Consider the following 27,458-nt stretch of genomic DNA (forward strand, 5'->3'; position numbering starts at 1 on the left):
AAAATGTAAAAATCAAATTTCTCTTACGTCCTCCGACAGTCGCCGCCCTCTTCATATTCGTCACAATGGGGTATTAGACTTTGCTCCGAAGGAGTAGCTAGGCAACAGAATATGTTAATATAAAAGCTTTAACACATCCCACCCCCAGGGGGTGGTCCCCTCAGTCAATACCCTCCTACTTCCTGCAACCATATCTCAGTTTCAATGTCTAGCTTGTCAGGAGTGGCTGGCTCTCTCTGTGCTGGGGCTTTCTGCCCCAGACTCTTTCTTCTTTTTTGATTTTTTGTTTGAGTTTTCTCTCTACCTTTACTTAGCTGTTCTTTTTGTCAGCGTTAGTTAGTTCTTCGGATGAAGAGGATCATGCGGGCTGGGTCTCGGGCTGATCCCCCTGGTCGCAGGTCGTGGGTCAGTGGCTTCCCAGCCTGCCATCGAGCGTTCAGCCAGGTAACGCTCCTGGCATAGTGAACGACCCATCCCTGTTCGGTGCAGGGATGATTGGTGAGGTGGCTACCTCACTGGACGCTGTGCGGTTTCTTAAACCTCATTTTGTGCGTCTTGTATGCGACTCTCCCTGCCTCATGTGCAGCGGCTTGTTCGCCTGTGCGGGTCCCCCACACCATTGAGAGGTAAGTGTATCTATGTGGGGACCTGTCTGTCTGGGGGGGTGTCAGTCTGGGACTGTGTAACCTGCCTCTGTTCACACTGTTTGTCTCCCTATCTCTCGGCTGCATGCTGTGGGCTGCAGGGGGGGGGGGGGAGCTGTGTGACACTGTGTGTGTCAGCCTTGTCAGTGTGAGAAGCTGTGTGCTGTGGGGCATGTTTTGTGGCATGTTTGGGCATTATACAGCGATCGCTGCGGCGATCTGACATGTTTTTTTATACAGACATGTGTGCATTACTGTACTGTAGGAGCGGCGGTTTCGGCGCCAAACGGCGCCATTTTGCCTACACTCGCTCCGGCCGCATGTTCTACATGCATAGCGGCCATTTTCTTGTAGCCTCCCATAGGCTTTCATAGAGCGCCCTGGCAGCATCACTTCCTCTTCTCCAGGAACACCGATCGAGGCAGCAGCAGCGGCGAGGGTCTCCTCAGGTTATATCCTTCTTATCCATTGCCTGTGTCAGTTTATTGTGGGGATCTCATTGTGCTTGTGTGTGGTGCGGTGGGCTGTTAAAGGGGCAGTTAACCCTTTATTCTCCGGCATATCATATTGGGGCAATGGATTCTCAGGAGGGCAAATTTCCTACCGCCTTGGTGGAAAGCCAGGGGACCGCTGTTTCCCCCCCAGGGGGGGATTTGGCCACTATTGTGGCTGGCCTTGCTGCTCAAGTGCAGATGCTTGTGGCTGCTCAGTCTACCAAGAGACCCAGAGTTTCTCTTTCCTCTGATTCTGAGGGTGAAGGTGATGGGGCTGTTCTGGCAGGGACCTCCTTATCGGGGTCCCGCTCCTCCCTGGATCTAGTGGGGTCCGAGGTGGAGGCTGAAGTTGAAGGGGTTGATAATTCTCCCCCTGGCTCGCCTGAAGAGCTTGCAATCATGGATGAATTGATTGCTTCCATAAAACAAACGCTGCGTTTGCAGGATGAAGTGTGTCCCCCCGCTGCCTTGGCGGCTTATGGGACGCAGAGAAAACGCAGGACGCCGCAGGTTTTTCCCTGCAATGATGATTTTCAGCGCGCTGTTAAGGAACAATGGTGCAATTTACGCAAACCTTTTGCTGTGCCAAGTAGGTTCAAGCTGCGTTATCCTTTCTCGCCTTCCACTGATGAACGGTGGTGTGTGCCACCCCCGGTGGATCACGCGATTGCGGTTTTAAACAAATCCACTGCGATTCCTGCAGAGGATTCCCCTGTGTTCCGTGATGCCACGGATAGGAGATTGGAGTCTCTTGCCCGTCATACTTATTCTGTTACGGGTTCTATGCTTAAAGCTCTGTTTGCCTCTCTTATGGCGGCCCAGGCTGTCGCAAGTTGGACACAGATGCTTAGGCGCGTCCTAGTGGCCGATTCGGCCTCGCCGGCGACCCTGGATATGGTGGATCAAATCCACCAGGGTGTCATGTATCTGTGTGATGCGGACCTGGACCTAGTCCCATTGGCTGCACGTGTGCACAGTGTGGCGGTGTTGTCTCGCCGCCTGGTTTGGTTGAAATGTTGGTCGGTGGACCAATCTTCGCGTAAGACCTTAGCCAATCTGCCTTATGATGGGTCTCGCCTTTTTGGGGAGTCCTTGGATGTGTTGATTAAGGGGATCACCGGAGGTAAGAGCACTCTCTTGCCCCATTTCCCCAAGGCTAAGGGGGCTTCTGGGAAGAAGCATGCTAATTTTCGGCCCCCTCAGGGGTCCTTTCGTGCCTTTCGGTCGCACTACAAGGGCAAACCGTTCAAAGGTCAAGGCTCTCAAAAGAAGCCCTGGTCTGGTAAACAGAAGTCCGGGCAGTCCGGACCCGCTGCCCATAACAGTGCGGCCTGAAGGGGCGCCCTCACCCAGTTTTGGGGTGGGGGACGCTTGCTCGGTTTTCTTCAACCCTGGTTGGCCCGCGTGCAGGACAGGTGGGTTCAGGAGATCGTTCGATCTGGTTACAAGATCGAGTTTCTCTCTCGGCCGGAGAGCAGATTTTTTCCCTCAAATCTTCAACTGTCTCCAGAGCGTTTACGGGACCTGCACCTGGCGGTGCGGGACCTGAGGGCTCAGGGAGTGGTAGTTCCGGTGCCTCATCGGGACAGATTTCGGGGGTTTTATTCCAATCTGTTCACCGTGCCCAGGAAGGAGGGCAAGGTTCGTCCAATTCTGGACTTGAAGGCTCTGAACCGCTCTGTGCGGGTTCGCAAGTTCCGCATGGAATCCCTGCGGTCGGTGGTGGCTGCCCTGGTTCCAGGGGAATTCATGGCCTCCATCGATTTGAAGGATGCGTATCTTCACATCCCCATTTTCGAGGGTCACCAGAGGTTCCTTCGATTCGCCATTGCGGAGGATCACTACCAGTTCGTGGCGTTACCTTTTGGTCTCGCCTCAGCTCCGCGGGTTTTCACCAAGGTGCTTGCACCGGTTCTGGCATTATTGAGAGCCCAGGGCATCTCTGTCCTGGGGTATCTGGACGACATTCTGGTTCGGTCTGCGACCAGCCAGGGTCTGGAGAAGGACCTGTCTGTCACGATGCAAACTCTGCAGGAGTTTGGTTGGACGATAAATTTTCCAAAGTCGACGCTGAGTCCGTCGGTTCGTCTTCCCTACCTGGGAATGATCCTGGACTCTGTTCAGGCGAAGGTCTTCCTGCCGGAAGACAAACTCAGAACTCTTCAGGAGGAAGTCAGGTCCCTCAGGGACGTTCCGCACTCGTCTCTGCGGACGTGCATGAGATGTCTGGGATTGATGGTCTCGGCCTTCGAGGTGATTCCCTTCGCCCAGTTTCACACGCGGGGTCTCCAAGCGGAGATCCTGTCCATGTGGGACGGGCGACCTCAATCTCTGGATCTTCAAATCTCGTTGAGTCATCGCACCAGAAGAGACCTACTGTGGTGGCTCCAGTCCCCGATGGTGTCCTGGGGCAAGTCTTTTCGTCCTATCTCGTGGACGGTGATCACCACGGATGCCAGCCTGTCGGGCTGGGGTGGTGTTCTGGGCGTTCTATCCGCCCAGGGAACTTGGTCGGAGGGGGAGTCTTCCCTTCCGATCAACATTCTGGAATTGCGTGCGATAAATCTCTGTCTTCATCGCTGGACGGACCGGCTGCAGGGCTGCCCGGTTCGGGTGCAGACGGACAATGCCACGGCGGTGGCCTACATCAACCACCAAGGGGGCACCAGGAGTGCCCGAGCGGCTCGAGAAGTGGCCGACATTCTGTCCTTGGCCGAGACTCATGTCCCGGCGATAACGGCGGTTCACATTCCGGGGGTGGAGAACTGGCAGGCGGACTATCTGAGTCGCCAGACCCTGGATCAGGGGGAATGGTCTCTCCACCCGGCTGTCTTCCAGATGTTGTGCGCGAAGTGGGGTCTTCCAGATGTGGACCTGTTCGCGTCTCGTCTCAACAACAAGGTGAGAAGGTTCGTGGCAAGGACGCGCGACCCTCGGGCAGACGCGTCGGACGCGTTAGTGGCCCCGTGGCATCAGTACAAGCTGATGTACGTGTTTCCACCGATTCAGTTGCTGTCCAGGTTCCTTCGCAGGTTACACTCGGAACGCAGCACGGTGATTCTTGTGGCGCCGGATTGGTCACGCCGGTCCTGGTACGCAGACCTCGTGAATCTGGCGGTCGACGCCCCGTGGCGTCTACCTCTTCGAGACGATCTCCTGTCTCAAGGGCCGATTTACCATCCTGCTATACAGTTGCTGGCTTTGACGGCCTGGCTGTTGAGACCGAGGTCCTGAAGGAGAGGGGTCTCTCCCCTGAGGTCGTTCATACCTTGATCAACGCGAGGAAGTCTTCCTCGGGGAAGGTTTATTACCGTACTTGGAAGGCCTATTTTGCCTGGTGTGAGTCCAGGGGGTTTTCACCCCGCACGTACTCGGTTTCCCGAGTGTTGTCCTTCCTTCAAACAGGTGTTGATCAGCGTTTGGCGCTGGCTACGATAAAGGGTCAGGTGTCTGCGCTGGCCGTTCTTTTTCAACGTCCCGTGGCTTCCAACTCCTTGGTTGGCACTTTTGTTCAGGGAGTGCGGCATCTGGTTCCTCCTAGGAGGGATCCTCTGCCCCCTTGGGACTTGAATCTCGTTCTATCTGTGTTACAACGTGCTCCTTTTGAACAGATCAGGGAGATCTCGTCGTCTATGTTGTCCAAAAAGGTCGCCCTTTTGGTTGCGATCACTTCGGCTCGCAGAGTGTCGGAGCTGGCGGCTTTGTCCTGCAAGTCTCCGTATCTGGTTGTTCATTTGGATAAGGTGGTCTTGCGACCTAATCCTTCTTTTCTTCCGAAGAGAGTTTCGGAATTCCATCTTAATGTGGATATTGTCTTGCCTTCGCTGTGCGCGAAGCCTAAACATCCAAAGGAGGTGAGAATACATTCTTTAGATGTTGTTCGGGCGATAAGGGTTTACCTTAAATCGACTGAGTCTTTTCGAAAGACGGATTCCTTGTTTGTTCTTCCAGAGGGTCCTCGGAAGGGCATGGCGGCGTCGGCCTCTACCATCGCCAAATGGATCAGGCAGACCATTGAACAGGCCTATGCCTTGCAGGGGAAGGTTCCCCCTGTGCCTGTGAAGGCGCACTCTACTAGATCTCTGAGTACGTCTTGGGCCTGTGTGTAAGGCGGCGACCTGGTCGACCGTACACACTTTCACAAAATTCTACAAAGTAGATGTTCAGGCATCGGCGGATGCTTCCTTTGGCCGCAAGGTTCTTAGTGCGGCAATTCCCTAGGGTCCCTTGTTGGGGACCTCTGGCTGTTGGGATAAGTTTTTTATCCCCTGGTTCTTTGTTTTTTCCTGGGCTGTTGCTCCTGTTGAGCAAGTTTTTTTCCTGTTGCCCAGCTGGTTTCCTTCCTTTGGTAAGGTTCCTTTCCTTGATGCGGAGACTGCGTTGCCTTACGGCGCGGATGCGTTTCCCACCCCTCATGTTTGCACTGCTTTGGGACGTCCCCATTGTGACGAATATGAAGAGGCGGCGACTGTCGGAGGACGTAAGAGAAAACTGAATTTTTGTAAAATCTTACCTGTAAAATTCCTTTCTCGGAGTCCTCCAAAAGTCGCCGCCCCCGCCCCTCTTTTGGGGTTTGGTTGTATACTCTACTGCTATTCCACTGAAACTGAGATATGGTTGCAGGAAGTAGGAGGGTATTGACTGAGGGGACCACCCCTTGAGGGTGGGATATGTTAAAAGCTTTAATGTTAACATATTCTGTTGCCTAGCTACTCCTTCGGAGCAAAGTCTAATACCCCATATGTGACGAATATGAAGAGGCGGCGACTGTCGGAGGACTCAGAGAAAGGAATTTTACAGGTAAGATTTTACAAAAATTCCGTTATTTTTTACATTCTGATATATAATATTCCCAGTAAAAAAATGTAAAAATCAAATTTTGTCATCATTTTAGGCCAATTTGTTTTCTGCTACATATTTTTGGTAAAAAAAAATCCCAATAAGTGTATTTTGATTGGTTTGCACAAAAGTTATCGCATCTACAAACAAGGGAAAAGATTTAGGTCATTTTTATTTTTACTAGTAATGGCGGCGATCTGCGATTTTTAGCGGGACTGCGACATTGCGGCGGACAGATCGGACCCCTGACTGATATTTTTGACACTTTTAGGGGTTCCAGTGACATTACTACAGTAATCAGTGCTAAAAATATGCACTGTTACTGTACTAATGACACTGGCAGGGAAGGGGTTAACCCAGGGGTGATCAAAGGGTTAAATGTGAACAAAATCCCACCTACACCGGGGCTGACATTGTGATGTCTCTGCAGATGTGCGCAGTGCTGTGTATAGCTCTGTATACCTGTGATGTCTCTGCAGATGTGCGCAGCGCTGTGTATAGCTCTGTATACCTGTGATGTCTCTGCAGAGGTGCGCAGTGCTGTGTATAGCTCTGTATACCTGTGATGTCTCTGCAGATGTGCGCAGTGCTGTATATAGCTCTGTATACCTGTGATATCTCTGCAGATGTGCGCAGTGCTGTATATAGCTCTGTATACCTGTGATATCTCTGCAGATGTGCGCAGTGCTGTATATAGCTCTGTATACCTGTGATGTCTCTGGAATGTAAAGTGATATCTTGTCCTCAGGTTGTACTCCATGGAAGTGGATCGGTCGGCCCGGATGAATGAGGTTCTGGGGATCGGCATTGCATTTTTCCAGGGACTCTCCAACATCGCCCTGAACTGTAAATAATACGCCAATGCTTTACTCTCTGTCTCCATATAATGCTTTATATATAGTATATACTCTGTGTGTGATGTGTGCTCTGCTCTGTATACCCCATGTAAGGTTTGCAGGTTTGGTTCCCAGGCTCCTCTCTCCTCCTCTTTATTACATCAGAATTCACAGACTTCCTCCTTACACAAGTCTTTAGAAATCTCTCTTACATCAGAGACCACAGAGTTCTCCTTTATATCAGACTCCACAGAGTTCTCCTTTATATCAGGCTCCACAGAGTTCTCCTTTATATCAGACTCCACAGAGTTCTCCTTTATATCAGACTCCACAGAGTTCTCCTTTATATCAGGCTCCACAGAGTTCTCCTTTATATCAGACTCCACAGAGTTCTCCTTTATATCAGACTCCACAGAGTTCTCCTTTATATCAGGCTCCACAGAGTTCTCCTTTATATCAGGCTCCACAGAGTTCTCCTTTATATCAGACTCTGCAGTATCTCTGACATCTGTGATTTCCCAGTATGAATCCTCTGGGTTTGCTCTGCAGGTATTGTCCTTGGAACCATCTTTGCCGGCGGGTCTCTGATGGCCGGGAATGAGCTCTCAGCCGGTGATCTCATGTCCTTCCTGGTTGCGTCTCAGACTGTGCAGAGGTCAGTTCTCTGGCTGGGAAGTTGGGTCGTATTTGTAGAACATTCCCCCTGATTCTCCCTTTCCTTTCCCTCAGGTCCATGGCCAACATGTCGGTGCTGTTTGGCCAGGTGAGTGACGCCAGAAAGTCGAAGTGAATGTTGAAATCATTAAAGTTTAACTCCAGTCATAAGGCTTTTCTTCAATCCTGAGCTGAGTGGGGGAAGGGTTCAGTATCTGTGACCCCCCAAATGGGACTCCTTCCTTGCTTTCTCTTTGAGGGGTGTCAGTAGGAGCAGGAAATGGGGGGGTGCCTCAGGAAATAAGGGAAAATCCTACAAGTGAGGGGAGATCCCCAGATAATGTGGGGGCAACCCCTTGGGAAATGAGGGGAAATCCCCTCAGAAATCGTGGGAAATCCCACAGAAATTAGGGGAAATTCCCTAAGAATCAGGGAAAATTTTAGAAACTGAAATTAAACCCCCAAGAAATTAGGGGCAATCCCACAAGAAGATAGGGGAACCCAAAAGAATTTAGGGTAAATCATCCCAGGAATTAAAGGAAATCCCACAGGAAATGGGGGAACTCCCAAAATATGAGAGGAGATCAAACAGAAAAATGGGGGGGGGCCCCTCAATTATGAAGAGAAATCACACAGGAAGTGAGGAGATCTCCCAAGAAATTAAAGTAAATCCCCCTGTAACTGGAGGAAATCCCATAGGAAATGTGTAACAATCCTACAGGCTCACCTGAGTCAGAGGACTGCTGGCCGGAGGTAGGAGTGGAGCCCAGTGGCAGGGACCGCAGGCCGGTAGTAGGTGCAGGACGTCTGGCAGAGGCGTGGTCAGACAATCCGGGTTGGCTACGGTGGTAGCAGTGCTGGATACCGGATGGACACCAGGTAGTACTCTGAGGAGGACACGGGTTCACCTGAGGTGCAGAAATGAAGTGCTAGCTGGTTTTCACTAGAGCCCCTGATGGTGGGGATGGACTACGCTGCAAGCTAACACCAGGACGCAGTCCCCATGATCACACAGCCAGGCAGAGTGCAGGTTCGGTCCGGAGGAGGAGGAGCAGACAAGGGATAACCAGAGAGAAGTCAGACGAGCCAAAGGTCGGGGCGGGCAGCAGTAAGCGTGGTCAGACAATCCGGATCGGCAACAGAGGTAGCAGTTCAGTAGGTAGGGACAAAGCAGAAGAATAGTCGGTAGTCAATTCCTGGTCAGCGTTGGATTTGTGGTAATAGATAAGAGCAGCAGGTGAGGAGAAGCTTGATCAAGGCTCAGGAGCTCAATAATCAGCAAGCTGGACTGCAAGGGGCTGGACTTATATATGGAAGTACCAGGTGTGGGGAATCAAGGGTGATGAGCAAGGCTTGGCAAGACGAAGGTTGAAATAATAGGCTTCAGGGAGGAAAGTCCAGGGAGGACGGTAGCCTAGTAAGCAGGGCTACTGCCTGGGATGTGGCTGGTCACGGGTTCGAATCCCGACAAAATGAGGGTAACGCCCCCCCTCTAAATTTGTGGGAAGTCCCACAGGAAATGGGGGAACCCTAAGAAATTAGGGGCAATCCCCCTGAAAGTGAGGAGAAATACTGCAAGAAATGAGGGGAACCCCAAGACATTAGTTGAAATCCCACAAATGCCCCAGGAATTGAGTGAAAATCTCAAGAAATTAGTGTAAATCCCCCAGGAATTGGGAAATCTCACAGGAAATGGGGGGGGGGACCTCAGAGAAATTAGAGTAAATACCTGATCGGGGGAAATCCTGACATGAAATGAAGGTAAATCCCACAGGAATTGGGGGTAACCCTCAAGAAATTATAGGAAATCTCCCAGGAATCTGTGGAAATCCCACAGAAAATTAGAGAACCCCCAAGAAATGAAGGGAATCCCCCAGGAATTGAGGGGATATCCAGCAGAAAATGGGGGGAGGAGAAATTCCACAGGAATTGGGGGGAACACCCAAGAAATTGGAGGAAATCTCCCAGGAATCGGGGGAAATCTCACAGGAAATGAGAGAAAATCCCCAAGAAATGAGGGGAATTCCCCAGGATTTGAGAGGATATCCTAGAGGAAATGAGGAGGAACCTCTGAAGGGAATGGGGGGGGGGGACCCTCAAGAAATTAGTGTAAATGCCCCAGGAATTGGGAAATCTGACAGGAAGTGAGGGGAACCCCCACAATATGAGGGGAAATCTCACAGGAAATGGATGGAACCTCAGAGAAATTAGAGTAAATACCTGATCGGGGGAAATCCTGACATGAAATGAAGGTAAATCCCACAGGAATTGGGGGTAACCCTTAAGAAATTATAGGAAATCTACCAGGAATCTGTGGAAAGCCCCCCAAGAAATGAAGGGAATCCCCCAGGAATTGAGGGGATATCCTGCAGGAAATTGGGGGTTGGACCTCTCAAGAAATTAGGGGAAATCCCACAGGAAGTGAGGAGAAATCCCACAAGACATGGAGGTAACCGCCAAGAAATTAGAGTAAATCTCTTAGGAATCGGTGGAAATCCCACAGGAAACTAGAGAACCCCCAAGAAATGAAGGGCATCCCCCAGAAAGTGAGGGGATATCCTGCAGGAAATGAGGAACCCCTCAAAAAATTTGTGGAAATCCCACAGGAATTGTGGGGAACAACCAAGAAATCTCCCAGGAATCGGGGGAAATCTCCCAGGAAATGAGAGAAAATCCCCAAGAAATGAGGGGAATCCCCAGGAATTGAGGGGATATCCTGCAGGAAATGAGGAGGAACCCCTCAAGAAATGAGGAGAAATCTTGCAGGAATTGGGGGGAACACCCAAGAGATTGGAGGAAATCTCCCAGGAATCTCGAGAAATCTCACAGGAAATGAGAGAAAATCCACAAGAAATGAGGGGAATCCCCCAGGAATTGAGGAGAAATTCTGAAGGGAATGGGGGGAACCCCTCAAGAAATTAGGGGAAATCCTACGGGAATTGAGGAGAAATACGACAGAAAAAGAGGGGAACCCCCCCAAGAAATGAGGGGCGATCTCCCAGTGGGGACACAGGCAGCAATAAGAATACATTGTGTAGTATAGTGAAAAGGGGGTAGAACCTTGCTGTGTATCCCCAGGACAGAGATTCTCCTCACTTCCTTTCTAGGTGATGGATATCAGACAGAACAGGAAGAGAAGAAAATTCCCCTCAGTGGCTATCAAGCCCAATGGAAATCCCAACCTTCCCCCACCCCAAAACGAAGTCTGAAATAACAGACGTGACGGCTGCCCTGTGATCAGTGTGGAAACGTTTTATAATATCAGTAAAAAATAAAAATTTATTCTCCATGGGTTTTCCTTTTATTGAAGTCCCCGTTGATCACTCTGCTGCGTCTCATTGAGGTCTCTCCTGTGTGTCAGGTGGTCCGCGGTCTCAGCGCTGGAGGACGTGTCTTTGAGTTCATGTGTCTGGAGCCGGAGATCCCCCTTAAAGGAGGCTCAAAACTACCAACATTCAAAGGGGAGATTCACTTCCGAGACATCTATTTCAGGTAATGTGTGACCCCGAATCATCTGGTTCCCCCCGAATCATTTGTGACCCCAAATCATCTGTGTCCCCATACACACATGGAGTAAACGTCTTCTTCTGACCTCTCTATACTAGGTATATATACATTATGGAGTACATGTCATACTACAGAGACATGTTGGAGGTCCAGGGATGGATGGATTGTGTTGGGTGAACCCCATAATTACAAAGTATTTCTGGTGTTAATGATACATACAACTTCCTCTCCTGCAGTTACCCCACACGGCCCGGCCAGGAGATCCTGCACGGATTTAACCTTCACATCCCCCACGGGAAGACGGTGGCCATCGTGGGACAATCTGGGGGAGGTGAGTGGACATGTTGGATTACCCCGAGATCATTGGAGATTTAGTATGAAATAGATAATTAGATATAGACGGAGCAGAGTGATGACACATGGAGCACTGTGTGGGCCCAGATGGAAGCTGACTGTGCAGAGCTGGGGGCCCTGGTGAGGAGTGGGAGCAGGCTGTGCAAAGCTGGGGGGCCAAAGGGTGAGTAGGAGCAGACTGCGCACAGCTGGGGGCCCATAGGGTGAGTAGGAGCAGACTGTGCACAGCTGGGGGCCCATAGGGTGAGTAGGAGCAGGCTGTGCACAGCTGGGGGCCCATATGGGGAGTAGGAGCAGACTGTGCACAGCTGGGGGCCCATAGGGTGAGTAGGAGCAGACTGTGCACAGCTGGGGGCCCATAGGGTGAGTAGGAGCAGACTGTGCACAGCTGGGGGCCCATATGAGTGAGTAGGAGCAAACTGTGCACAGCTGGGGGCCCATAGGTGGAGTAGAAAAGTAGGAGCAGACTGTGCACAGCTGGGGGCCCATAGGGTGAGTAGGAGAAGACTGTGCACAGCAGGGGGCCCATAGGTGGAGTAGAAGAGTAGGAGCAGACTATGCACAGCTGGGGGGCGCATAGTGTGAGTAGGAGCAAACTGTGCACAGCTGGAGGCCCATAGGGGGAGTAGGAGCAGACTGTGCACAGCTGGGGGCCCATAGGGTGAGTAGGAGCAGACTGTTCACAGCTGGGGGCCCATAGGGTGAGTAGGAGCAGACTGTGCACAGCTGGGGGCCCATAGGGGGAGTAGGAGCAGACTGTGCACAGCTGGGGGCCCATAGGGGGAGTAGGAGCAGACTGTGCACAGCTGGGGGCCCATAGGGGGAGTAGGAGCAGACTGTTCACAGCAGGGGGCCCATAGGGTGAGTAGGAGCAGACTGTTCACAGCTGGGGGCCCATAGGGTGAGTAGGAGCAGACTGTTCACAGCTGGGGGCCCATAGGGTGAGTAGGAGCAGACTGTGCACAGCAGGGGGCCCATAGGGTGAGTAGGAGCAGTCTGTGCACAGCAGGGGGCCCATAGGGTGAGTAGGAGCAGACTGTGCACAGCAGGGGGCCCATGGGGTGAGTAGGAGCAGACTGTGCACAGCAGGGGGCCCATAGGGTGAGTAGGAGCAGACTGTGCACAGCTGGGGGCCCATAGGGGGAGTAGGAGCAGACTGTGCACAGCAGGGGGCCCATGGGGTGAGTAGGAGCAGACTGTGCACAGCAGGGGGCCCATAGGGTGAGTAGGAGCAGACTGTGCACAGCTGGGGGCCCATAGGGGAAGTAGGAGTCCCATAGGTGGAGTAGGAATATACATTCTACAATACAGTTTCTGTTTGTTCTGGTTCAGGAAAGTCCACCATTGCGGCACTGTTGGAGCGGTTCTATGACCCGGTCCGGGGGGCGGTGGAGCTGGATGGAGTGGACATTCGCTCTCTGGACCCGTCATGGCTGAGAGGAGAAGTCATTGGATTCATCAATCAGGTACGTCGTCCCGTTCAGTAACCAGGTTCAAGTATGTAGAAGCCGAAATGTTTTCTAGTTGTGGGTGGAGGATGGGATGTGTCTCATTGGGGAGATTCCCCTTTACTTTCTGTCACAGATGGAAATCCTCTCTGGAGGAGGTGTCCCCACTGGAAGATCCCCCCCCAACCACCACCCCACCTTACTTCTGTCTGTGCTACTGTTGGCGATTTACTCTAACTTCCTGTCTGGTGAAGGCATTGCGCCATTGAGAAAGGAAGTGAGGTGAAATCTAGAGCCCCAAATTGTAGTACAAAGCCCTACAGAAGCTCGAATCCTTCTAGAAGTAGGTTTGAACTTCAGCAAGCTGTCTTCACCACGTCTAGGTGCCTACATGCACCGAGTTTCTGCCATGTTATTGGCTGATTAGGAATTTGGGGGAGTGAAGTTCAGTGGGCCTTAGAAAGCATTGCTAATAACAAAGCTAGTGGAAGTGTCTTTGGAAGTGAATGTACGCTTGATGCACAGATAACTCTGTTGTGATAATAAATGCACTTTTGGATATTAATATTCGCCAAGCGCAATCCATCCCGTTGTGGTGATAAGCGCAGTTCTCAGCTCTGTGTATAAGGTAATGGAGCGCTCAGCAGTACCCAGTAATACAGACACACAGCCTGCTATCTCATTGGAGGCTCCATAGAATCTCCTGCTTAAGGCATGGAGCTCCGTTTATTTATGGCAAAACAACAGGAAGTTATGACCATACAACATCAGTGTGATGGGACTCACCGTCACTGGGAGGGAAAGACAGATACCTAACGGACACTGAGAATATGGTTTGGATAACTTCAAATGGGAGAGTAATATTTATCAACAATATCTCTCAAGAAATATGAAGATTTGATCCCACTTTACACTGTGAGACCTATAACCTGTAGCCATGAAGTCTGTGACACCTAAATAATCATAGCAATGCTTAGATGTGTATTCCATGTACTTCAATGTAGGAGACGGACAGACTGTCACTGGCAGGCTCTCCCTATTGTCTGTGTATTGAGGTGTGATGGGGATTGTGTTAAGTCTGTTCCATTGTTAAATGTTAAAGCGGGGTTCCGGGCACAAAAACGATTTTTCTCTTACGTCCTCCGACAGTCGCCGCCTCTTCATATTCGTCACATATGGGGTATTAGACTTTGCTCCGAAGGAGTAGCTAGGCAACAGAATATGTTAACAATAAAGCTTTAACATATCCCACCCTCAAGGGGTGGTCCCCTCAGTCAATACCCTCCTACTTCCTGCAACCATATCTCAGTTTTAATGTCTAGCTTGTCAGGAGTGGCTGGCTTTCTCTGTGCTGGGACTTTCTGTCCCAGACTCTTTCTTCTTTTTGATATTTTGTTTGAGTTTTTTCTCTACCTTTACTTAGCTGTTATTTTTGTCAGCATTAGTTAGTTCTTCGGACGAAGAGGATCATGCGGACTGGGTCTCGGGCTGATCCCCCTGGTCGCAGGTCGTGGGTCAGTGGCTTCCCAGTCTGCCATCAAGCGTTCAGCCAGGTAACGCTCCTGGCACGGTGAACGACCCATCCCTGTTCGGTGCAGGGATGATTGGTGAGGTGGCTACCTCACCGGACGCTGTGCGGTTTCTGAACCGCCATTGTGTGCGTCTTGAATTGCGACTCTCCCTGCCTCATGTGCAGCGGCTTGTTCGCCTGTGCGGGTTCCCCACGCCATGTGAGGTAAGTGTATCTATGTGGGGACCTGTCTGTCTGGGGGGGTGTCAGTCTGGGTCTGTGTAACCTGCCTTTATTCACACTGCTTGTCTCCCTATCTCTCGGCTGCATGCTGTGGGCTGCAAGGGGGGGGGGGAGCTGTGTGACACTGTGTGTGTCAGCCTTGTCAGTGTGAGAAGCTGTGTGCTGTGGGGCATGTTTTTATGGCATGTTGGGGCATATACAGCGATCGCTGCGGCGATCTAACATGTATCCACATAATGGGATAAGCTTGTGTGTGTTTTTATGCACTATGGAGCGGCGATTTCGGCGCCAAACGACGCCATTTTACCGGCGCCCGCTCCGGCCGCATGGTTTACATGCACGGCGGCCATTTTCTTGTAGCCTCCATAGGCTTACATAGAGCGCCCTGGCAGCATCACTTCCTCTTTCCTGGAACACCGATCGAGGCAGCAGCAGCGGCGGGGTCTCCTCAGGTTTTATCCTTCTATTCCTGTTGTCCATTGCCTGTATTCAGTCTGTATATTCCCTGTGGGGGTCTCATTGTGCCTGAGTGTGTGCGGTGGGCTGCGCTTGCCGCGCTTGCTGAAAGGGGGCAGTTAACCCTTGGTTGTCTGGCATACAGGGGCAATGGATTCTCAGGAGGGCAAGTTTCCCACAGTATTGGTGGAAAGCCAGGGGACCGCTGTTTCCCCCCCAGGGGGGGATTTAGCCACTATTGTGGCTGGCCTTGCTGCCCAGGTGCAAATGCTGGTGGCTGCTCAATCTACTAAACGGCCCAGAGTTGCTCTGTCCTCTGATTCTGAGGGTGAAGGTGATGGGGCTGTTCTAGCAGGGACCCCTTTATCGGGGTCCCGCTCCTCTCTTGATCTAGTGGGGTCTGAGGTGGAGGCTGAAGTTGAGGGGGTCGATAATTCTCCCCCTGGCTCGCCTGAAGAGCTTGCAATCATGGATGAGTTGATTGCTTCCATTAAGCAGACGCTGCGTTTGCAGGACGAGGTGTGTCCTCCCGCTGCCTTGGCGGCTTATGGGACGCAGAGAAAACGCAGGACACCGCAGGTTTTTCCCTGCAATGCTGATTTTCAGCGCGCTGTTAAGGATCAATGGCGCGATCTGCGCAAACCTTTTGCGGTACCAAGTAAATTCAAGCTGCGTTATCCTTTCTCGCCTGCCACTGATGAACGGTGGTGTGTGCCTCCACCAGTGGATCATGCAATTGCGGTTTTGAACAAAGCCACTGCGATTCCTGCAGAGGGTTCCCCTGTTTTCCGTGATGCCACGGATAGGAGACTGGAGTCTCTTGCCCGTCATACTTATTCTGTTACGGGCTCTATGCTTAAGGCTCTGTTTGCTTCTCTCATGGCGGCCCAGGCGATCGCAAGTTGGACGCAGATGCTTAGGCGCGTCCTAGTGGCCGATTCGGCCTCGGCGGCGACCCTGGATATGGTGGATCAGATCCACCAGGGTGTCATGTATCTGTGTGATGCGGACCTGGACCTGATTCCGTTGGCTGCACGTGTGCACAGCGTGGCGGTGTTGTCTCGCCGCCTGGTTTGGTTGAAATGTTGGTCGGTGGACCAATCTTCACGTAAAACCTTAGCCAATCTGCCTTATGATGGGTCTCGCCTTTTTGGGGAGTCCCTGGATGTGTTGATTAAGGGGATCACCGGGGGTAAGAGCACTCTCTTGCCCCATTTCCCCAAGGCTAAGGGGGCTTCTGGGAAGAAGCATGCGAATTTTCGGCCCCCTCAGGGGTCCTTTCGTGCCTTTCGGCCGCACTACAAGGGCAAACCGTTCAAAGGCCAAGGCTCTCAGAAGAAGCCCTGGTCTGGGAAACAGAAGTCCGGCCGATCCGGACCTGCGGCCCATAACAGTTCGGCCTGAAGGGGCGCCCTCACCCAGTTTTGGGGTGGGGGGACGCTTGCTCGGTTTTCGTCAGCCCTGGTTGGCCCGTGTGCGGGACAGATGGGTTCTGGAAATCGTTCGATCTGGTTACAAGATCGAGTTTCTCTCTCGGCCGGAGAGCAGATTTTTTCCCTCAAATCTACAACTGTCTCCAGAGCGCCTGCGGGATCTGCACCTGGCGGTGCGGGACCTGAGGGCTCAGGGTGTGGTGGTTCCGGTGCCTCATCGGGACAGATTTCGGGGGTTTTATTCCAATCTGTTCACCGTGCCCAGGAAGGAGGGCAAGGTTCGTCCGATTCTGGACTTGAAAGCTCTGAACCGCTCTGTGCGGGTTCGCAAGTTCCGCATGGAGTCCCTGCGCTCGGTGGTGGCTGCCCTGGTTCCGGGGGAATTCATGGCCTCCATCGATTTGAAGGATGCGTACCTTCACATCCCCATATTCGAGGGGCATCAGAGATACCTTCGATTTGCCATTGCGGAGGATCACTACCAGTTCGTGGCGTTGCCCTTTGGGCTCGCCTCGGCTCCGCGGGTCTTCACCAAGGTGCTTGCACCGGTTCTGGCATTATTGAGGGCCCAGGGCATTTCTGTCCTGGGGTATCTGGACGACATTCTGATTCGGTCTGCGACCAGTCAGGGTCTGGAGAAGGACCTGTCTGTCACAATGCAAACTCTGCAGGAGTTCGGTTGGACGATAAATGTTCCAAAGTCGACACTGAGTCCGTCGGTTCGTCTTCCCTATCTGGGAATGATACTGGACTCGGTGCTGGCGAAGGTCTTCCTGCCGGAAGACAAGCTCAGGACTCTTCAGGAGGAAGTCAGGTTCCTCAGGGACGTTCCACACTCGTCTCTGCGGACGTGTATGAGATGTCTGGGATTGATGGTCTCGGCCTTCGAGGCGATTCCTTTCGCTCAGTTTCACACGCGGGGTCTCCAGGCGGAGATCCTGTCCAAGTGGGACGGGCGACCTCAATCTCTGGATCTTCAGATCTCGTTGAGTCATCGCACCAGGGAAAACCTTCTGTGGTGGCTCCAGTCCCCGTTGGTGTCTGGGGGCAAGTCGTTTCGTCCGATCTCGTGGACGATAATCACTACGGATGCCAGCCTGTCGGGCTGGGGTGGTGTTCTGGGCGTTCTGTCCGCCCAGGGGACCTGGTCGGAGGGGGAGTCTTCCCTCCCGATCAACATTCTGGAATTACGTGCGATAAGGCTCTGTCTTCATCGCTGGACGGACCGGCTGCAGGGCTGCCCGGTTCGGGTGCAGACGGACAATGCCACGGCGGTGGCATACATCAACCACCAAGGGGGCACCAGGAGTGCCCGAGCGGCTCGAGAAGTGGCCGACATTCTGTCTTGGGCCGAGACTCATGTCCCGGCGATAACGGCGGTTCACATTCCGGGAGTGGAGAACTGGCAGGCGGACTATCTGAGTCGCCAGACCCTGGATCAGGGGGAATGGTCTCTCCATCCGGCTGTCTTCCAGATGTTGTGCGCGAAGTGGGGTCTTCCAGATGTGGACCTGTTCGCGTCTCGCCTCAACTACAAGGTGAAGAGGTTCGTGGCAAGGACGCGCGACCCTCGGGCAGACGCGTCGGACGCGTTAGTGGCCCCGTGGCATCAGTACAGGCTGATGTACGCTTTTCCACCGATTCAGTTGCTGTCCAGGTTCCTTCGCAGGTTACACTCGGAACGCAGCACGGTGATTCTTGTGGCACCGGACTGGCCTCGCCGGTCCTGGTACGCAGACCTCGTGAATCTGGCGGTCGACGCCCCCTGGCGTCTGCCTCTTCGAGACGTTCTACTGTCTCAAGGACCGATTTACCATCCTGCTTTACAGTCGCTGGCTTTGACGGCCTGGCTGTTGAGACCGAGGTCCTGAAGGAGAAGGGTCTCTCTCCAGAGGTCGTTCATACCTTGATCAACGCGAGGAAGTCTTCCTCGGGAAAGGTTTATTACCGTACTTGGAAGGCCTATTTTGCCTGGTGTGAGTCCAGGGGGTTTTCACCCCGCACGTACTCGGTTTCCCGTGTGCTGTCTTTCCTTCAGACGGGTGTCGATCAGCGTTTGGCGCTGGCCACGATAAAGGGTCAGGTGTCTGCGCTGGCCGTTCTGTTTCAACGTCCCGTGGCTTCCAACTCCTTGGTTGGCACTTTTATTCAGGGTGTGCGACATCTGGTTCCTCCTAGGAGGGATCCCTTGCCCCCCTGGGACTTGAATCTAGTTCTTTCTGTGTTACAACGTGCTCCTTTTGAACAGATCAGGGAGATCTCGTTGTCTCTGTTGTCCAAAAAGGTCGCCTTTTTGGTGGCGATCACTTCGGCTCGCAGAGTGTCGGAACTGGCGGCTTTGTCCTGCAAGTCTCCGTACCTGGTTGTTCATTTGGATAAGGTGGTCTTGCGACCTAATCCTTCTTTTCTGCCGAAACGAGTTTCGGAATTCCATCTTAACGAGGATATTGTTTTGCCTTCGTTGTGCACGAAGCCTAAACATCCGAAGGAGGTGAGATTGCACTCTCTGGATGTTGTTCGGGCGATTAGGGTTTACCTTAAATCGACTGAGTCTTTTCGTAAGACGGACTCCTTGTTTGTTCTTCCAGAGGGTCCTCGGAAGGGCATGGCGGCTTCGGCCTCTACCATCGCCAAATGGATCAGGCAGACCATTGAACAGGCCTATGCCTTGCAGGGGAAGGTTCCCCCTGTGCCTGTGAAGGCGCACTCTACTAGATCACTGAGTACGTCTTGGGCCTGCCGTCATGGGGCTTCTGTAGCCCAGGTGTGTAAGGCGGCGACCTGGTCGACCGTGCACACTTTCACAAAATTCTACAAAGTAGATGTTCAGGCATCGGCGGATGCTTCCTTTGGCCGCAAGGTTCTTAGTGCGGCTGTTCCATAGGGTCCCTTGTTGGGGACTCCTGGCTGTTGGGATATCTTTGTATTCCCTGGTTTTTTTGTCTTTTCCTGGGTTGTTGCTCCTGTTGAGCACTTATTTTTGCTGTTGCCCAGCTGGTTTCCTTCCTTTGGTAAGGTTCCTTTCTTTGATGCGGAGACTGCGTTGCCTTTCGGCGCGGATGCGTTTCCCACCCCTCATGTTTGCACTGCTTTGGGACGTCCCCATATGTGACGAATATGAAGAGGCGGCGACTGTCGGAGGACGTAAGAGAAAACGGAATTTTTGTAAAATCTTACCTGTAAAATTCCTTTCTCTGAGTCCTCCGACAGTCGCCGCCCCCGCCCCTCTTTTGGGGTTGAATGTATACTCTACTGCTATTCCACTAAAACTGAGATATGGTTGCAGGAAGTAGGAGGGTATTGACTGAGGGGACCACCCCTTGAGGGTGGGATATGTTAAAGCTTTATTGTTAACATATTCTGTTGCCTAGCTACTCCTTCGGAGCAAAGTCTAATACCCCATATGTGACGAATATGAAGAGGCGGCGACTGTCGGAGGACTCAGAGAAAGGAATTTTACAGGTAAGATTTTACAAAAATTCCGTTTTTTTTTGTGCCCCTCCGCTAGGTAGAGCTCACCTGAAAAGGAATTGGATAGTTATTTTTATTTTTTTTGTTTACTCACCTTTTTATTGAAGATCGTAAATACTCACCTATGACTGCTTCCTCCTCCAGCGCCGAGGCTCACCCCGTCACTTCCTGCCTCGCGATGATTCCTGGGAGCTAAACGTCATAGCTCCCAGGAATCAATGCGACGGCACCGGCCCCGCTCCTCATTTCCGGGCGACGCCGCATTCCCCTGCTAAACAGCTTCTGGGCATGCCCAGAAGCTGTTTAGGAATGCGGCGCCGCACCGGAAGTGACGAGAGGGGCCGGTGCAGTGCATTCTGGGACACAAAGACGCGGAAGAAGACAGAGAAGAGGACCGCGCCAGCTTCAGCTGCCCACAACAGAGATGGAAACGCTGTGGAAAAAATTTTCTAAGTAAGTATTTCTTCTAAAAGGTAAGTGCGAACCGGGACAGATCAGAGGCTAGCCATTGTGGAATGTGCTAGCCCTGACTGTCCCGGGGGGATGTTCATCAAAAAATGACATCTGTGCCCGGAACTCCGCTTTAATGAACTCCCATTGTTTCTGTCCAGATGGCTAGATAATTAGTTCAGGTTAATTCTATTTCTTCTGTACACAATTTAATTTGCATATGATAATGTAATCAGGCAACCCCTGACCTGTGTGTGGTAATCTGATCAGGAGGGGGAGGTCCATGCTGTATATAAATTCTGTGTGACTGTTCAATAAAGAGTGATTCTAGTACAAGCTAAGTTGTCAGCTAGCTTTGTATGGGGGCGGCTGGGAAAATCTGATATCTATGTTCACGACTGGGAGGAAGCCGTATACTGACGGAAGTCCACAAGTACAGTGTGGGTCGTGGTTCCGTTAAATCAGCCAATCAGTTCCAAATGTACAGTCGCATGACAGAAGGTACTCACATAGAATCAGCCAATGACACACCTGAATACATTCAAATATACAATAGGAAGTGAGAGTACACGACCGTGAATGAGCAGAACAGAATGCATGGTCCGCACACCGTAGTTAATAATGAAACCCACATGTAGCAGAATTCCCGCCTAAAACTACACAATGAAACCAGCGTGTAGAACCGTGAACCCTGCTCTGATAAAACCCGTGCATGTATTCCCGCCACTACTACTGCTGTGACTCCCATTCAGCAAAGCTCAGAGGACAATTCCTAATCAGATTATACTACTGTTCCCATAGACGTGAGGCTTTCTGCAGGGAAAGAGCCATGCGGTTTCCACTATGGTGATCAGGCACAGTAGAAAGACATGAGCGTATAGCCCTTCCTAGAGGTAGATCGATATCAAAATGATATTGACTTCACAGAGCAATACACCTAGATCTATACCGGCAAATAGACCCGCATAGCGCATGGAGTGTTCACCGGCGGAGATGTCTATGTAGAGGGAACGCGTCTACATAACTAAGGGAAGGTTTCCTCAATGCCAGTTCCCCCGTACACCCTATAATGAGCGTATTGCAAGCAAACCGACAACAGGAGCCATAATGACAATCTAAATAAAACTCATCCTGAAAAATGTCCACACTAATCCTAATAAAATTTCCACAACGGGAAGTGATGGTATCCTGGCTGAGTTATTTAAAAATCCCAAAAGACGATGCTGTTGAAGTGCTGCACTCAATATGTCAGAAAATTTGGAAAACTCAGCAATGGCCACAGGACTGGAGGAGGGCCATTTACATTCCGATACCAAAGAAGGACAAAGCCAAAGAATGTTCAAACTCTGTACGATCGTACTCATCTCACATGCCAGCAAGTGTAATGGAACCGCCGACCCACACTGTGTTTGTGGTCTTCCATTAGTATACGGCTTCCTTGCAGTCCTGAACATATATACCAGGTTTTCCCAGCCGCCCCCCCATACAAAGCTAGCCAACAGCTTAGCTTGAACTGGAATCACATTTTTTTTAACAGTCACACAGAATTTATATACAGCATGGTCCTCCCCCTCCTGATCAGATTACCACACACAGGTCAGGGGTTGCCTGATTACATTATCACATACAGATGAAATTGTATACAGAAACAGAATTAACCTGAACTAATTATCTAGCTGTCTGGACAGAACAATGTGGGCTCATTAACATTTAACAATGGGACAGACAGACTTAACACAATCCACATTCAACCTCAATAGATAGACAATAGGACAAGACTGCCAATAACAGTCTGTCTGTCTCCTACATTGAAGTACATGGAATACACATCTATGTATTACTTTGATTATTTAAGAGTCAGACTTCATGGCAGCAGGCTATAGGTCTCACAGTGTAAAGTGGGATTAAATCTTCATTTCTCTTACGTCCTCCGACAGTCGCCGCCCACTCACAAGTCTTCACCAATGGGTATTGACCTTTGCTCCGTAGGAGTAGCTAGGCAACAAGAATTGTTAATACAAAAGCTTTTAGTGCAGACACACCCCTAGGGGCTGTCCCCTCAGTCAATACCTCCCTGCACCAGCATTCCCAACTCAGTTTTGATCTTGCCTAGCTTAGGAGTAGCTGGCTTTCCTGTGCTGGGGCTCAGTCTCAGCCTTCTACCCTTTATTTGATTTTACTTCAAGTATTTTTTCTCTTTTTCTTTGCTAGCTGTTATTTTGTCAGCTTTAGTTTAGGGATCTTCTGATGAAGAATCATCATGCGGAGCTAAGTCTCGGACTGGTCGCCCTGGATCCCAGGGCTGAGAGCCAGATGGTACCCTGGCACATTGAACGACCCATCCCTGTTCGCTGCAGGGATGCTGCCTGTGAGGTGGCTACCTCACTGGACGCCATGGCTGCGGTCCACAAGCATCCTGGCTGCGGCACTCCCTGTCTGCCCTGATAGCGGTTTGTCGCTGGAGACGGCTCCCCACGCCATCTGGTACGGTGTGGGGACCTTCTGTATTTGTGTCAGTCTGTGGCTGTGTATTACCCTCCATGTCTGTGTAACTGCGGGCTCCCTGTCAGATCCCTGTGTGGCTGCTCTGCCTGTGGGCTGCGAGGGGGGGCCATACTGCTCTGCTGTTTATTATGCTTTGGGTGCAGTTTGTGTGCAGACATGTGTGTGCGGCGATCCACCATTTTATTTGCCTGTATACTGTGACCGGCCCTGTCCCTATGCAGCGCCGTGTTTTGGCGCCAATCGCCGCCATTTTGGCGGGCGGTACTCATCCATGCACATGGCGGCGCCATTTTATTGTAGCCTTCTCCCCCGGCCGAGCGGCCATTTTGCTGGAGCCTTCCATAGGCTATATCAGTCAGCCAGCATTGCATCACTTCCTCTTTCTCTGGGAACAGCGATCGGTGGCAGCAGTCTGTTGTGCTCTCTCCAGGTTTTTACCTTCTTGTCCTGTCATTCCTTGCTCAGTATTGTCTATCCCTGCGGGGTCAGTGCATACAGCAGAGTGCGGTGGGCTGCGCTCGCCGTGGTATTAAAGGGCCAGTACCTTTATACCTTCTGTACTGGGGCATGGATTCTCAGGATAGCAAGTTTCCCCCTGCCCTGGTGGGGGACCAGGGGGCTGCTGCACCCCCCGAGGGGGCCGATCTGACCACTGTAGTGGCTTCCTTAGTGTCTCAGGTGCAGATGCTGCTGGCTGAACGATCCGCAAAAAGGGCCAGGTTATCCATGTCCTCTGATTCAGAGGGCGATGTGGCTGCTGTGGCTGGCGTGGCCTTCTCAGGGTCCCGCTCATCTTTGGACCTTGTGGGGTCTGAGGGGGAGCCTGAGGTGGAGGGGGTTGATGTTTCTCCCCCTGGCTCGCCTGAAGAGCTTGCACTCATGAATGAGCTGATTGCTTCCATAAAGGACACCTTGCATCTGGAGGATGAGCCTACTCCTGCTAGGGTGTCCTCTTTTGGGACACAGAGGGCTCGCAAATCAGCGCAGGTTTTTCCCTGCCCTGCTGAATTTCACCATACGGTTAATGAGCAGTGGCGCAATTTAAAGAAGCCCTTTACTGTGCCAAATAAGTTTAAACTGCTTTATCCGTTTGCGCCTTCCACCGACGAGCGTTGGTGTGTGGCGCCTCCGGTGGATCACGCGGTAGCCGTTTTGAACAAGGCTACTGCGGTGCCTTCTGAGGATACCCCGGTTTTCCGGGACCCTACGGACAGGAGAATAGAGTCTCTTGCCCGTCATGCCTATATGGTGGCTGGTTCTATGCTGAAGCCTATTTTTGCTTCCATTATGGCGGCACAGGCTGTTGCTGATTGGACCAAGATGCTCAGGCGCACCTTGGCGGCTGATTCCGCTTCACCTACCACGTTGGCTATGGTGGACCAGATCCATCAGGGTGTCATGTACTTGTGCGATGCGGACTTGAATTTAGCTCCCTTGGCTGCGCGCCTGTCCAGCGTGGCGATTCCGAATCGTCGTCTGATTTGGCTGAAGAATTGGTCGGTCGACCAATCTTCTCGCAAGACGCTGGCGGATTTTCCCTACGCGGGGTCTCGCCTTTTTGGCGAGGCTTTGGATACCCTGATAAAAGGGGTTACGGGGGGGAAGAGTACTCTCCTGCCCCAGTCTTACAAGCATAAGTCTTTCCGTGGTAAGCGGAATTCCTCGTCTAGGCCCTCTCAGGGATCCTTTCGTGCCTTTCGGTCGCAGTCCAAGGGCAAGTCCTTCAAAGGCCAAGGCTCCCAGAAGAAGCCGTGGGCGGGGAAGCAGAAGTCCGGCCAGTCCCGTTCAACTTCCCATACCACTTTCGCCTGAAGGGGCGCCCTCACCCGTTTCTGGGGTGGGGGGACGTCTGCGCGGTTTCCTACAACCTTGGCTGGCCCGCATTCGGGACAAATGGGTTCAGGAAATCGTTCGATCTGGTTACAAGATCGAATTTCTCTCTCGGCCGGCGGGCAGATTTTTTCCCTCAAATCTTCAGCTGTCTCCGGAGCGCTTGCAGGATTTGCACCTAGCGGTGCGGGACCTGCGGGCCCAGGGGGTGGTGGTCCCGGTGCCTCATTGGGACAGATTTCGGGGGTTTTACTCCAATCTGTTCACTGTGCCCAGAAAGGAGGGCAAGGTGCGTCCGATTCTGGACTTGAAGGCTCTGAACCGCTTTGTGCGGGTTCGCAAGTTTCGCATGGAATCCCTGCGCTCAGTGGTGGCTGCCCTGAGTCCGGGGGAATTCATTGCCTCCATCGATCTGAAGGATGCGTACCTACACATCCCCATTTTCGAGGGTCACCAGAGGTACCTTCGATTCGCCATTGCGGAGGATCACTACCAATTCGTGGCGTTACCTTTCGGTCTCGCTTCGGCTCCGCGGATTTTTACCAAAGTGCTGGCGCCGGTTCTGGCCCTGTTGCGAGCACAGGGCATTGCTGTCTTGGGGTATCTGGACGATATCCTGATACGGTCGAACGCCAGTCAGAGCCTGGTGACCGACCTGTCCGCCACGATGCGGACACTGCAGGAGTTCGGTTGGACTATCAACATCCCGAAGTCGACTCTGTGTCCTTCGGTTCGTCTTCCCTATCTGGGAATGATTCTGGACTCTGTCCAAGCGAAGGTCTTCCTGCCGGAGGACAAGCTTCGGACTCTTCAGGACGAGGTCAGGTCCCTCAGGGACACCCGGCACTCGTCTCTCCGGACATGCATGAGATGTCTAGGTTTAATGGTCTCGTCTTTCGAGGCGATCCCTTTTGCCCAGTTTCACACGCGGGGTCTCCAAGCGGAGATTCTGGCCGAGTGGGACAGGCGGCCGCAATCCCTGGATCTGCGGATCTCGTTGAGCCACGACACCAGAAGGGATCTTCTGTGGTGGCTCCAGTCCCCAGCGGTGTCGGGGGGCAAGTCTTTTCGTCCATTATCATGGACCGTACTCACCACGGATGCCAGCCTGTCGGGCTGGGGTGGTTTCTGGGCGTTCTGTCCGCCCAGGGAACTTGGTCGGAGGAGGAGTCCTCCCTTCCGATCAACATTCTGGAATTGAGAGCGATAAAGCTTTGCCTTCTGAGATGGACGGACCGGCTTCGGGGCCGTCCAGTTCGGGTTCAGACGGACAATGCCACCGCGGTGGCCTACATCGACCACCAAGGGGGCACCAGGAGTGCCCGAGCGGCTCGGGAAGTAGCCGACATTCTGTCTTGGGCCGAGACGCACGTCCCGGCGATAACGGCAGTTCACATTCCGGGGGTGGAGAACTGCCAGGCGGATTATCTGAGTCGCCAGACCCTGGAACAGGGAGAATGGTCCCTTCACCCGGATGTCTTCCAGATGTTGTGCGCGAAGTGGGGTTCCCCGGATGTGGACCTGTTCGCGTCTCGTCTGAACAACAAGGTGGAAAGGTTCGTGGCGCGGACACCTCAGACGCGTTAGTGGCGCCCTGGCATCAGTATCGTCTGATGTATGCCTTTCCACCGATTCAACTGCTGTCCAGGCTTCTTCGCCGGTTAGCCTCGGAACCGCACACGGTGATTCTGGTGGCGCCGGACTGGCCTCGCCGGTCTTGGTAGGCAGACCTCGTAAATCTGGCGGTCGACGCTTCGTGGCGTCTGCCACTTCGAGAAGATCTCCTGTCTCAAGGACCGATATTCCATCCTGCTTTACAGTCGCTGGCTTTAACGGCCTGGCTGTTGAAAGCCAGGTCCTGAAGGAAAGGGTCTCTCCCCTGAGGTCATTCCCACTTTGATCAAGGCTAGAAAAGCCTCTTCGGGGAAGATTTACTACCGTACTTGGAAAGCGTATTTTGCCTGGTGTGAGTCCAGGGGGTATTCCCCTCGCTCATACTCGGTGTCGAGAGTGTTGGCTTTCCTTCAAACGGGCGTGGACCAGCGTTTGGCGTTGGCCACGATTAAGGGTCAGATTTCTGCGCTGGCCATTCTCTTTCAACGCCCTGTGGCGTCTAATTCATTGGTTAGCACCTTTGTTCAGGGGGTGCGACATTTGGCCCCTCCTAGGAGGGACCCTTTACCTCCCATGGGACTTGAACTTGGTTCTGTCCGTGTTGCAACAGGCTCCCTTTGAAAAGATCAGGGAGATCTCGCTGTCTCTGTTGTCCAAGAAGGTTGCCTTTTTGGTGGCGATCACTTCGGCTCGCAGGGTGTCGGAGCTGGCGGCTTTGTCCTGCAATTCTCCCTACCTGGTGGTCCACAAGGATAAGGTGGTCCTGCGGCCTAACCCATCTTTTCTTCCGAAAAGGATCTCGGAATTTCACCTGAATGAAGACATTGTCTTGCCTTCGCTCTGCGCGAAGCCTAAGCATCCGAAGGAGGTTGCCTTACATTCCTTGGATGTTGTCCGGGCGATCAGGGTTTACCTGTCGTCCACTAAATCTTTTCGCAAGTCGGATTCCCTCTTTGTCCTTCCTGAGGGACCTTGGAAGGGCATGGCAGCGTCGGCTGCGACAATCGCCAAATGGATCAGACAGACCATTGAACAAGCCTATGCCTTGAAGGGGAAGGTTCCTCCCTTCCCTGTGAAGGCGCACTCTACCAGGTCTTTGAGTACGTCTTGGGCTTACCGTCATCAGGCTTCTGTGGCCCAGGTGTGTAAGGCAGCGACTTGGTCGTCCGT

At 52.4% G+C, this 27,458-nt stretch overlaps 1 protein-coding gene across 1 annotated transcript in view; it reads left to right on the top strand.

The window, feature by feature from the left end:
- ABCB8 (ATP binding cassette subfamily B member 8) overlaps positions 1-27,458 on the top strand; it is a 54,779-nt gene that overhangs the window by 13,993 nt on the left and 13,328 nt on the right. The window contains exons 7-12 of the mRNA XM_082276024.1: positions 6,726-6,823; positions 7,363-7,468; positions 7,543-7,576; positions 10,829-10,959; positions 11,211-11,305; positions 12,661-12,794. Of these exons, the coding sequence (XP_082132150.1) occupies positions 6,726-6,823; positions 7,363-7,468; positions 7,543-7,576; positions 10,829-10,959; positions 11,211-11,305; positions 12,661-12,794 (598 nt within the window). The remainder of the gene's footprint in view (positions 1-6,725; positions 6,824-7,362; positions 7,469-7,542; positions 7,577-10,828; positions 10,960-11,210; positions 11,306-12,660; positions 12,795-27,458) is intronic.

The sequence above is a fragment of the Pelophylax lessonae genome, assembly GCF_965119305.1.
Source record: "Pelophylax lessonae genome assembly, contig: HAP1_SCAFFOLD_197, whole genome shotgun sequence".
Taxonomy (NCBI): domain Eukaryota; kingdom Metazoa; phylum Chordata; class Amphibia; order Anura; family Ranidae; genus Pelophylax; species Pelophylax lessonae.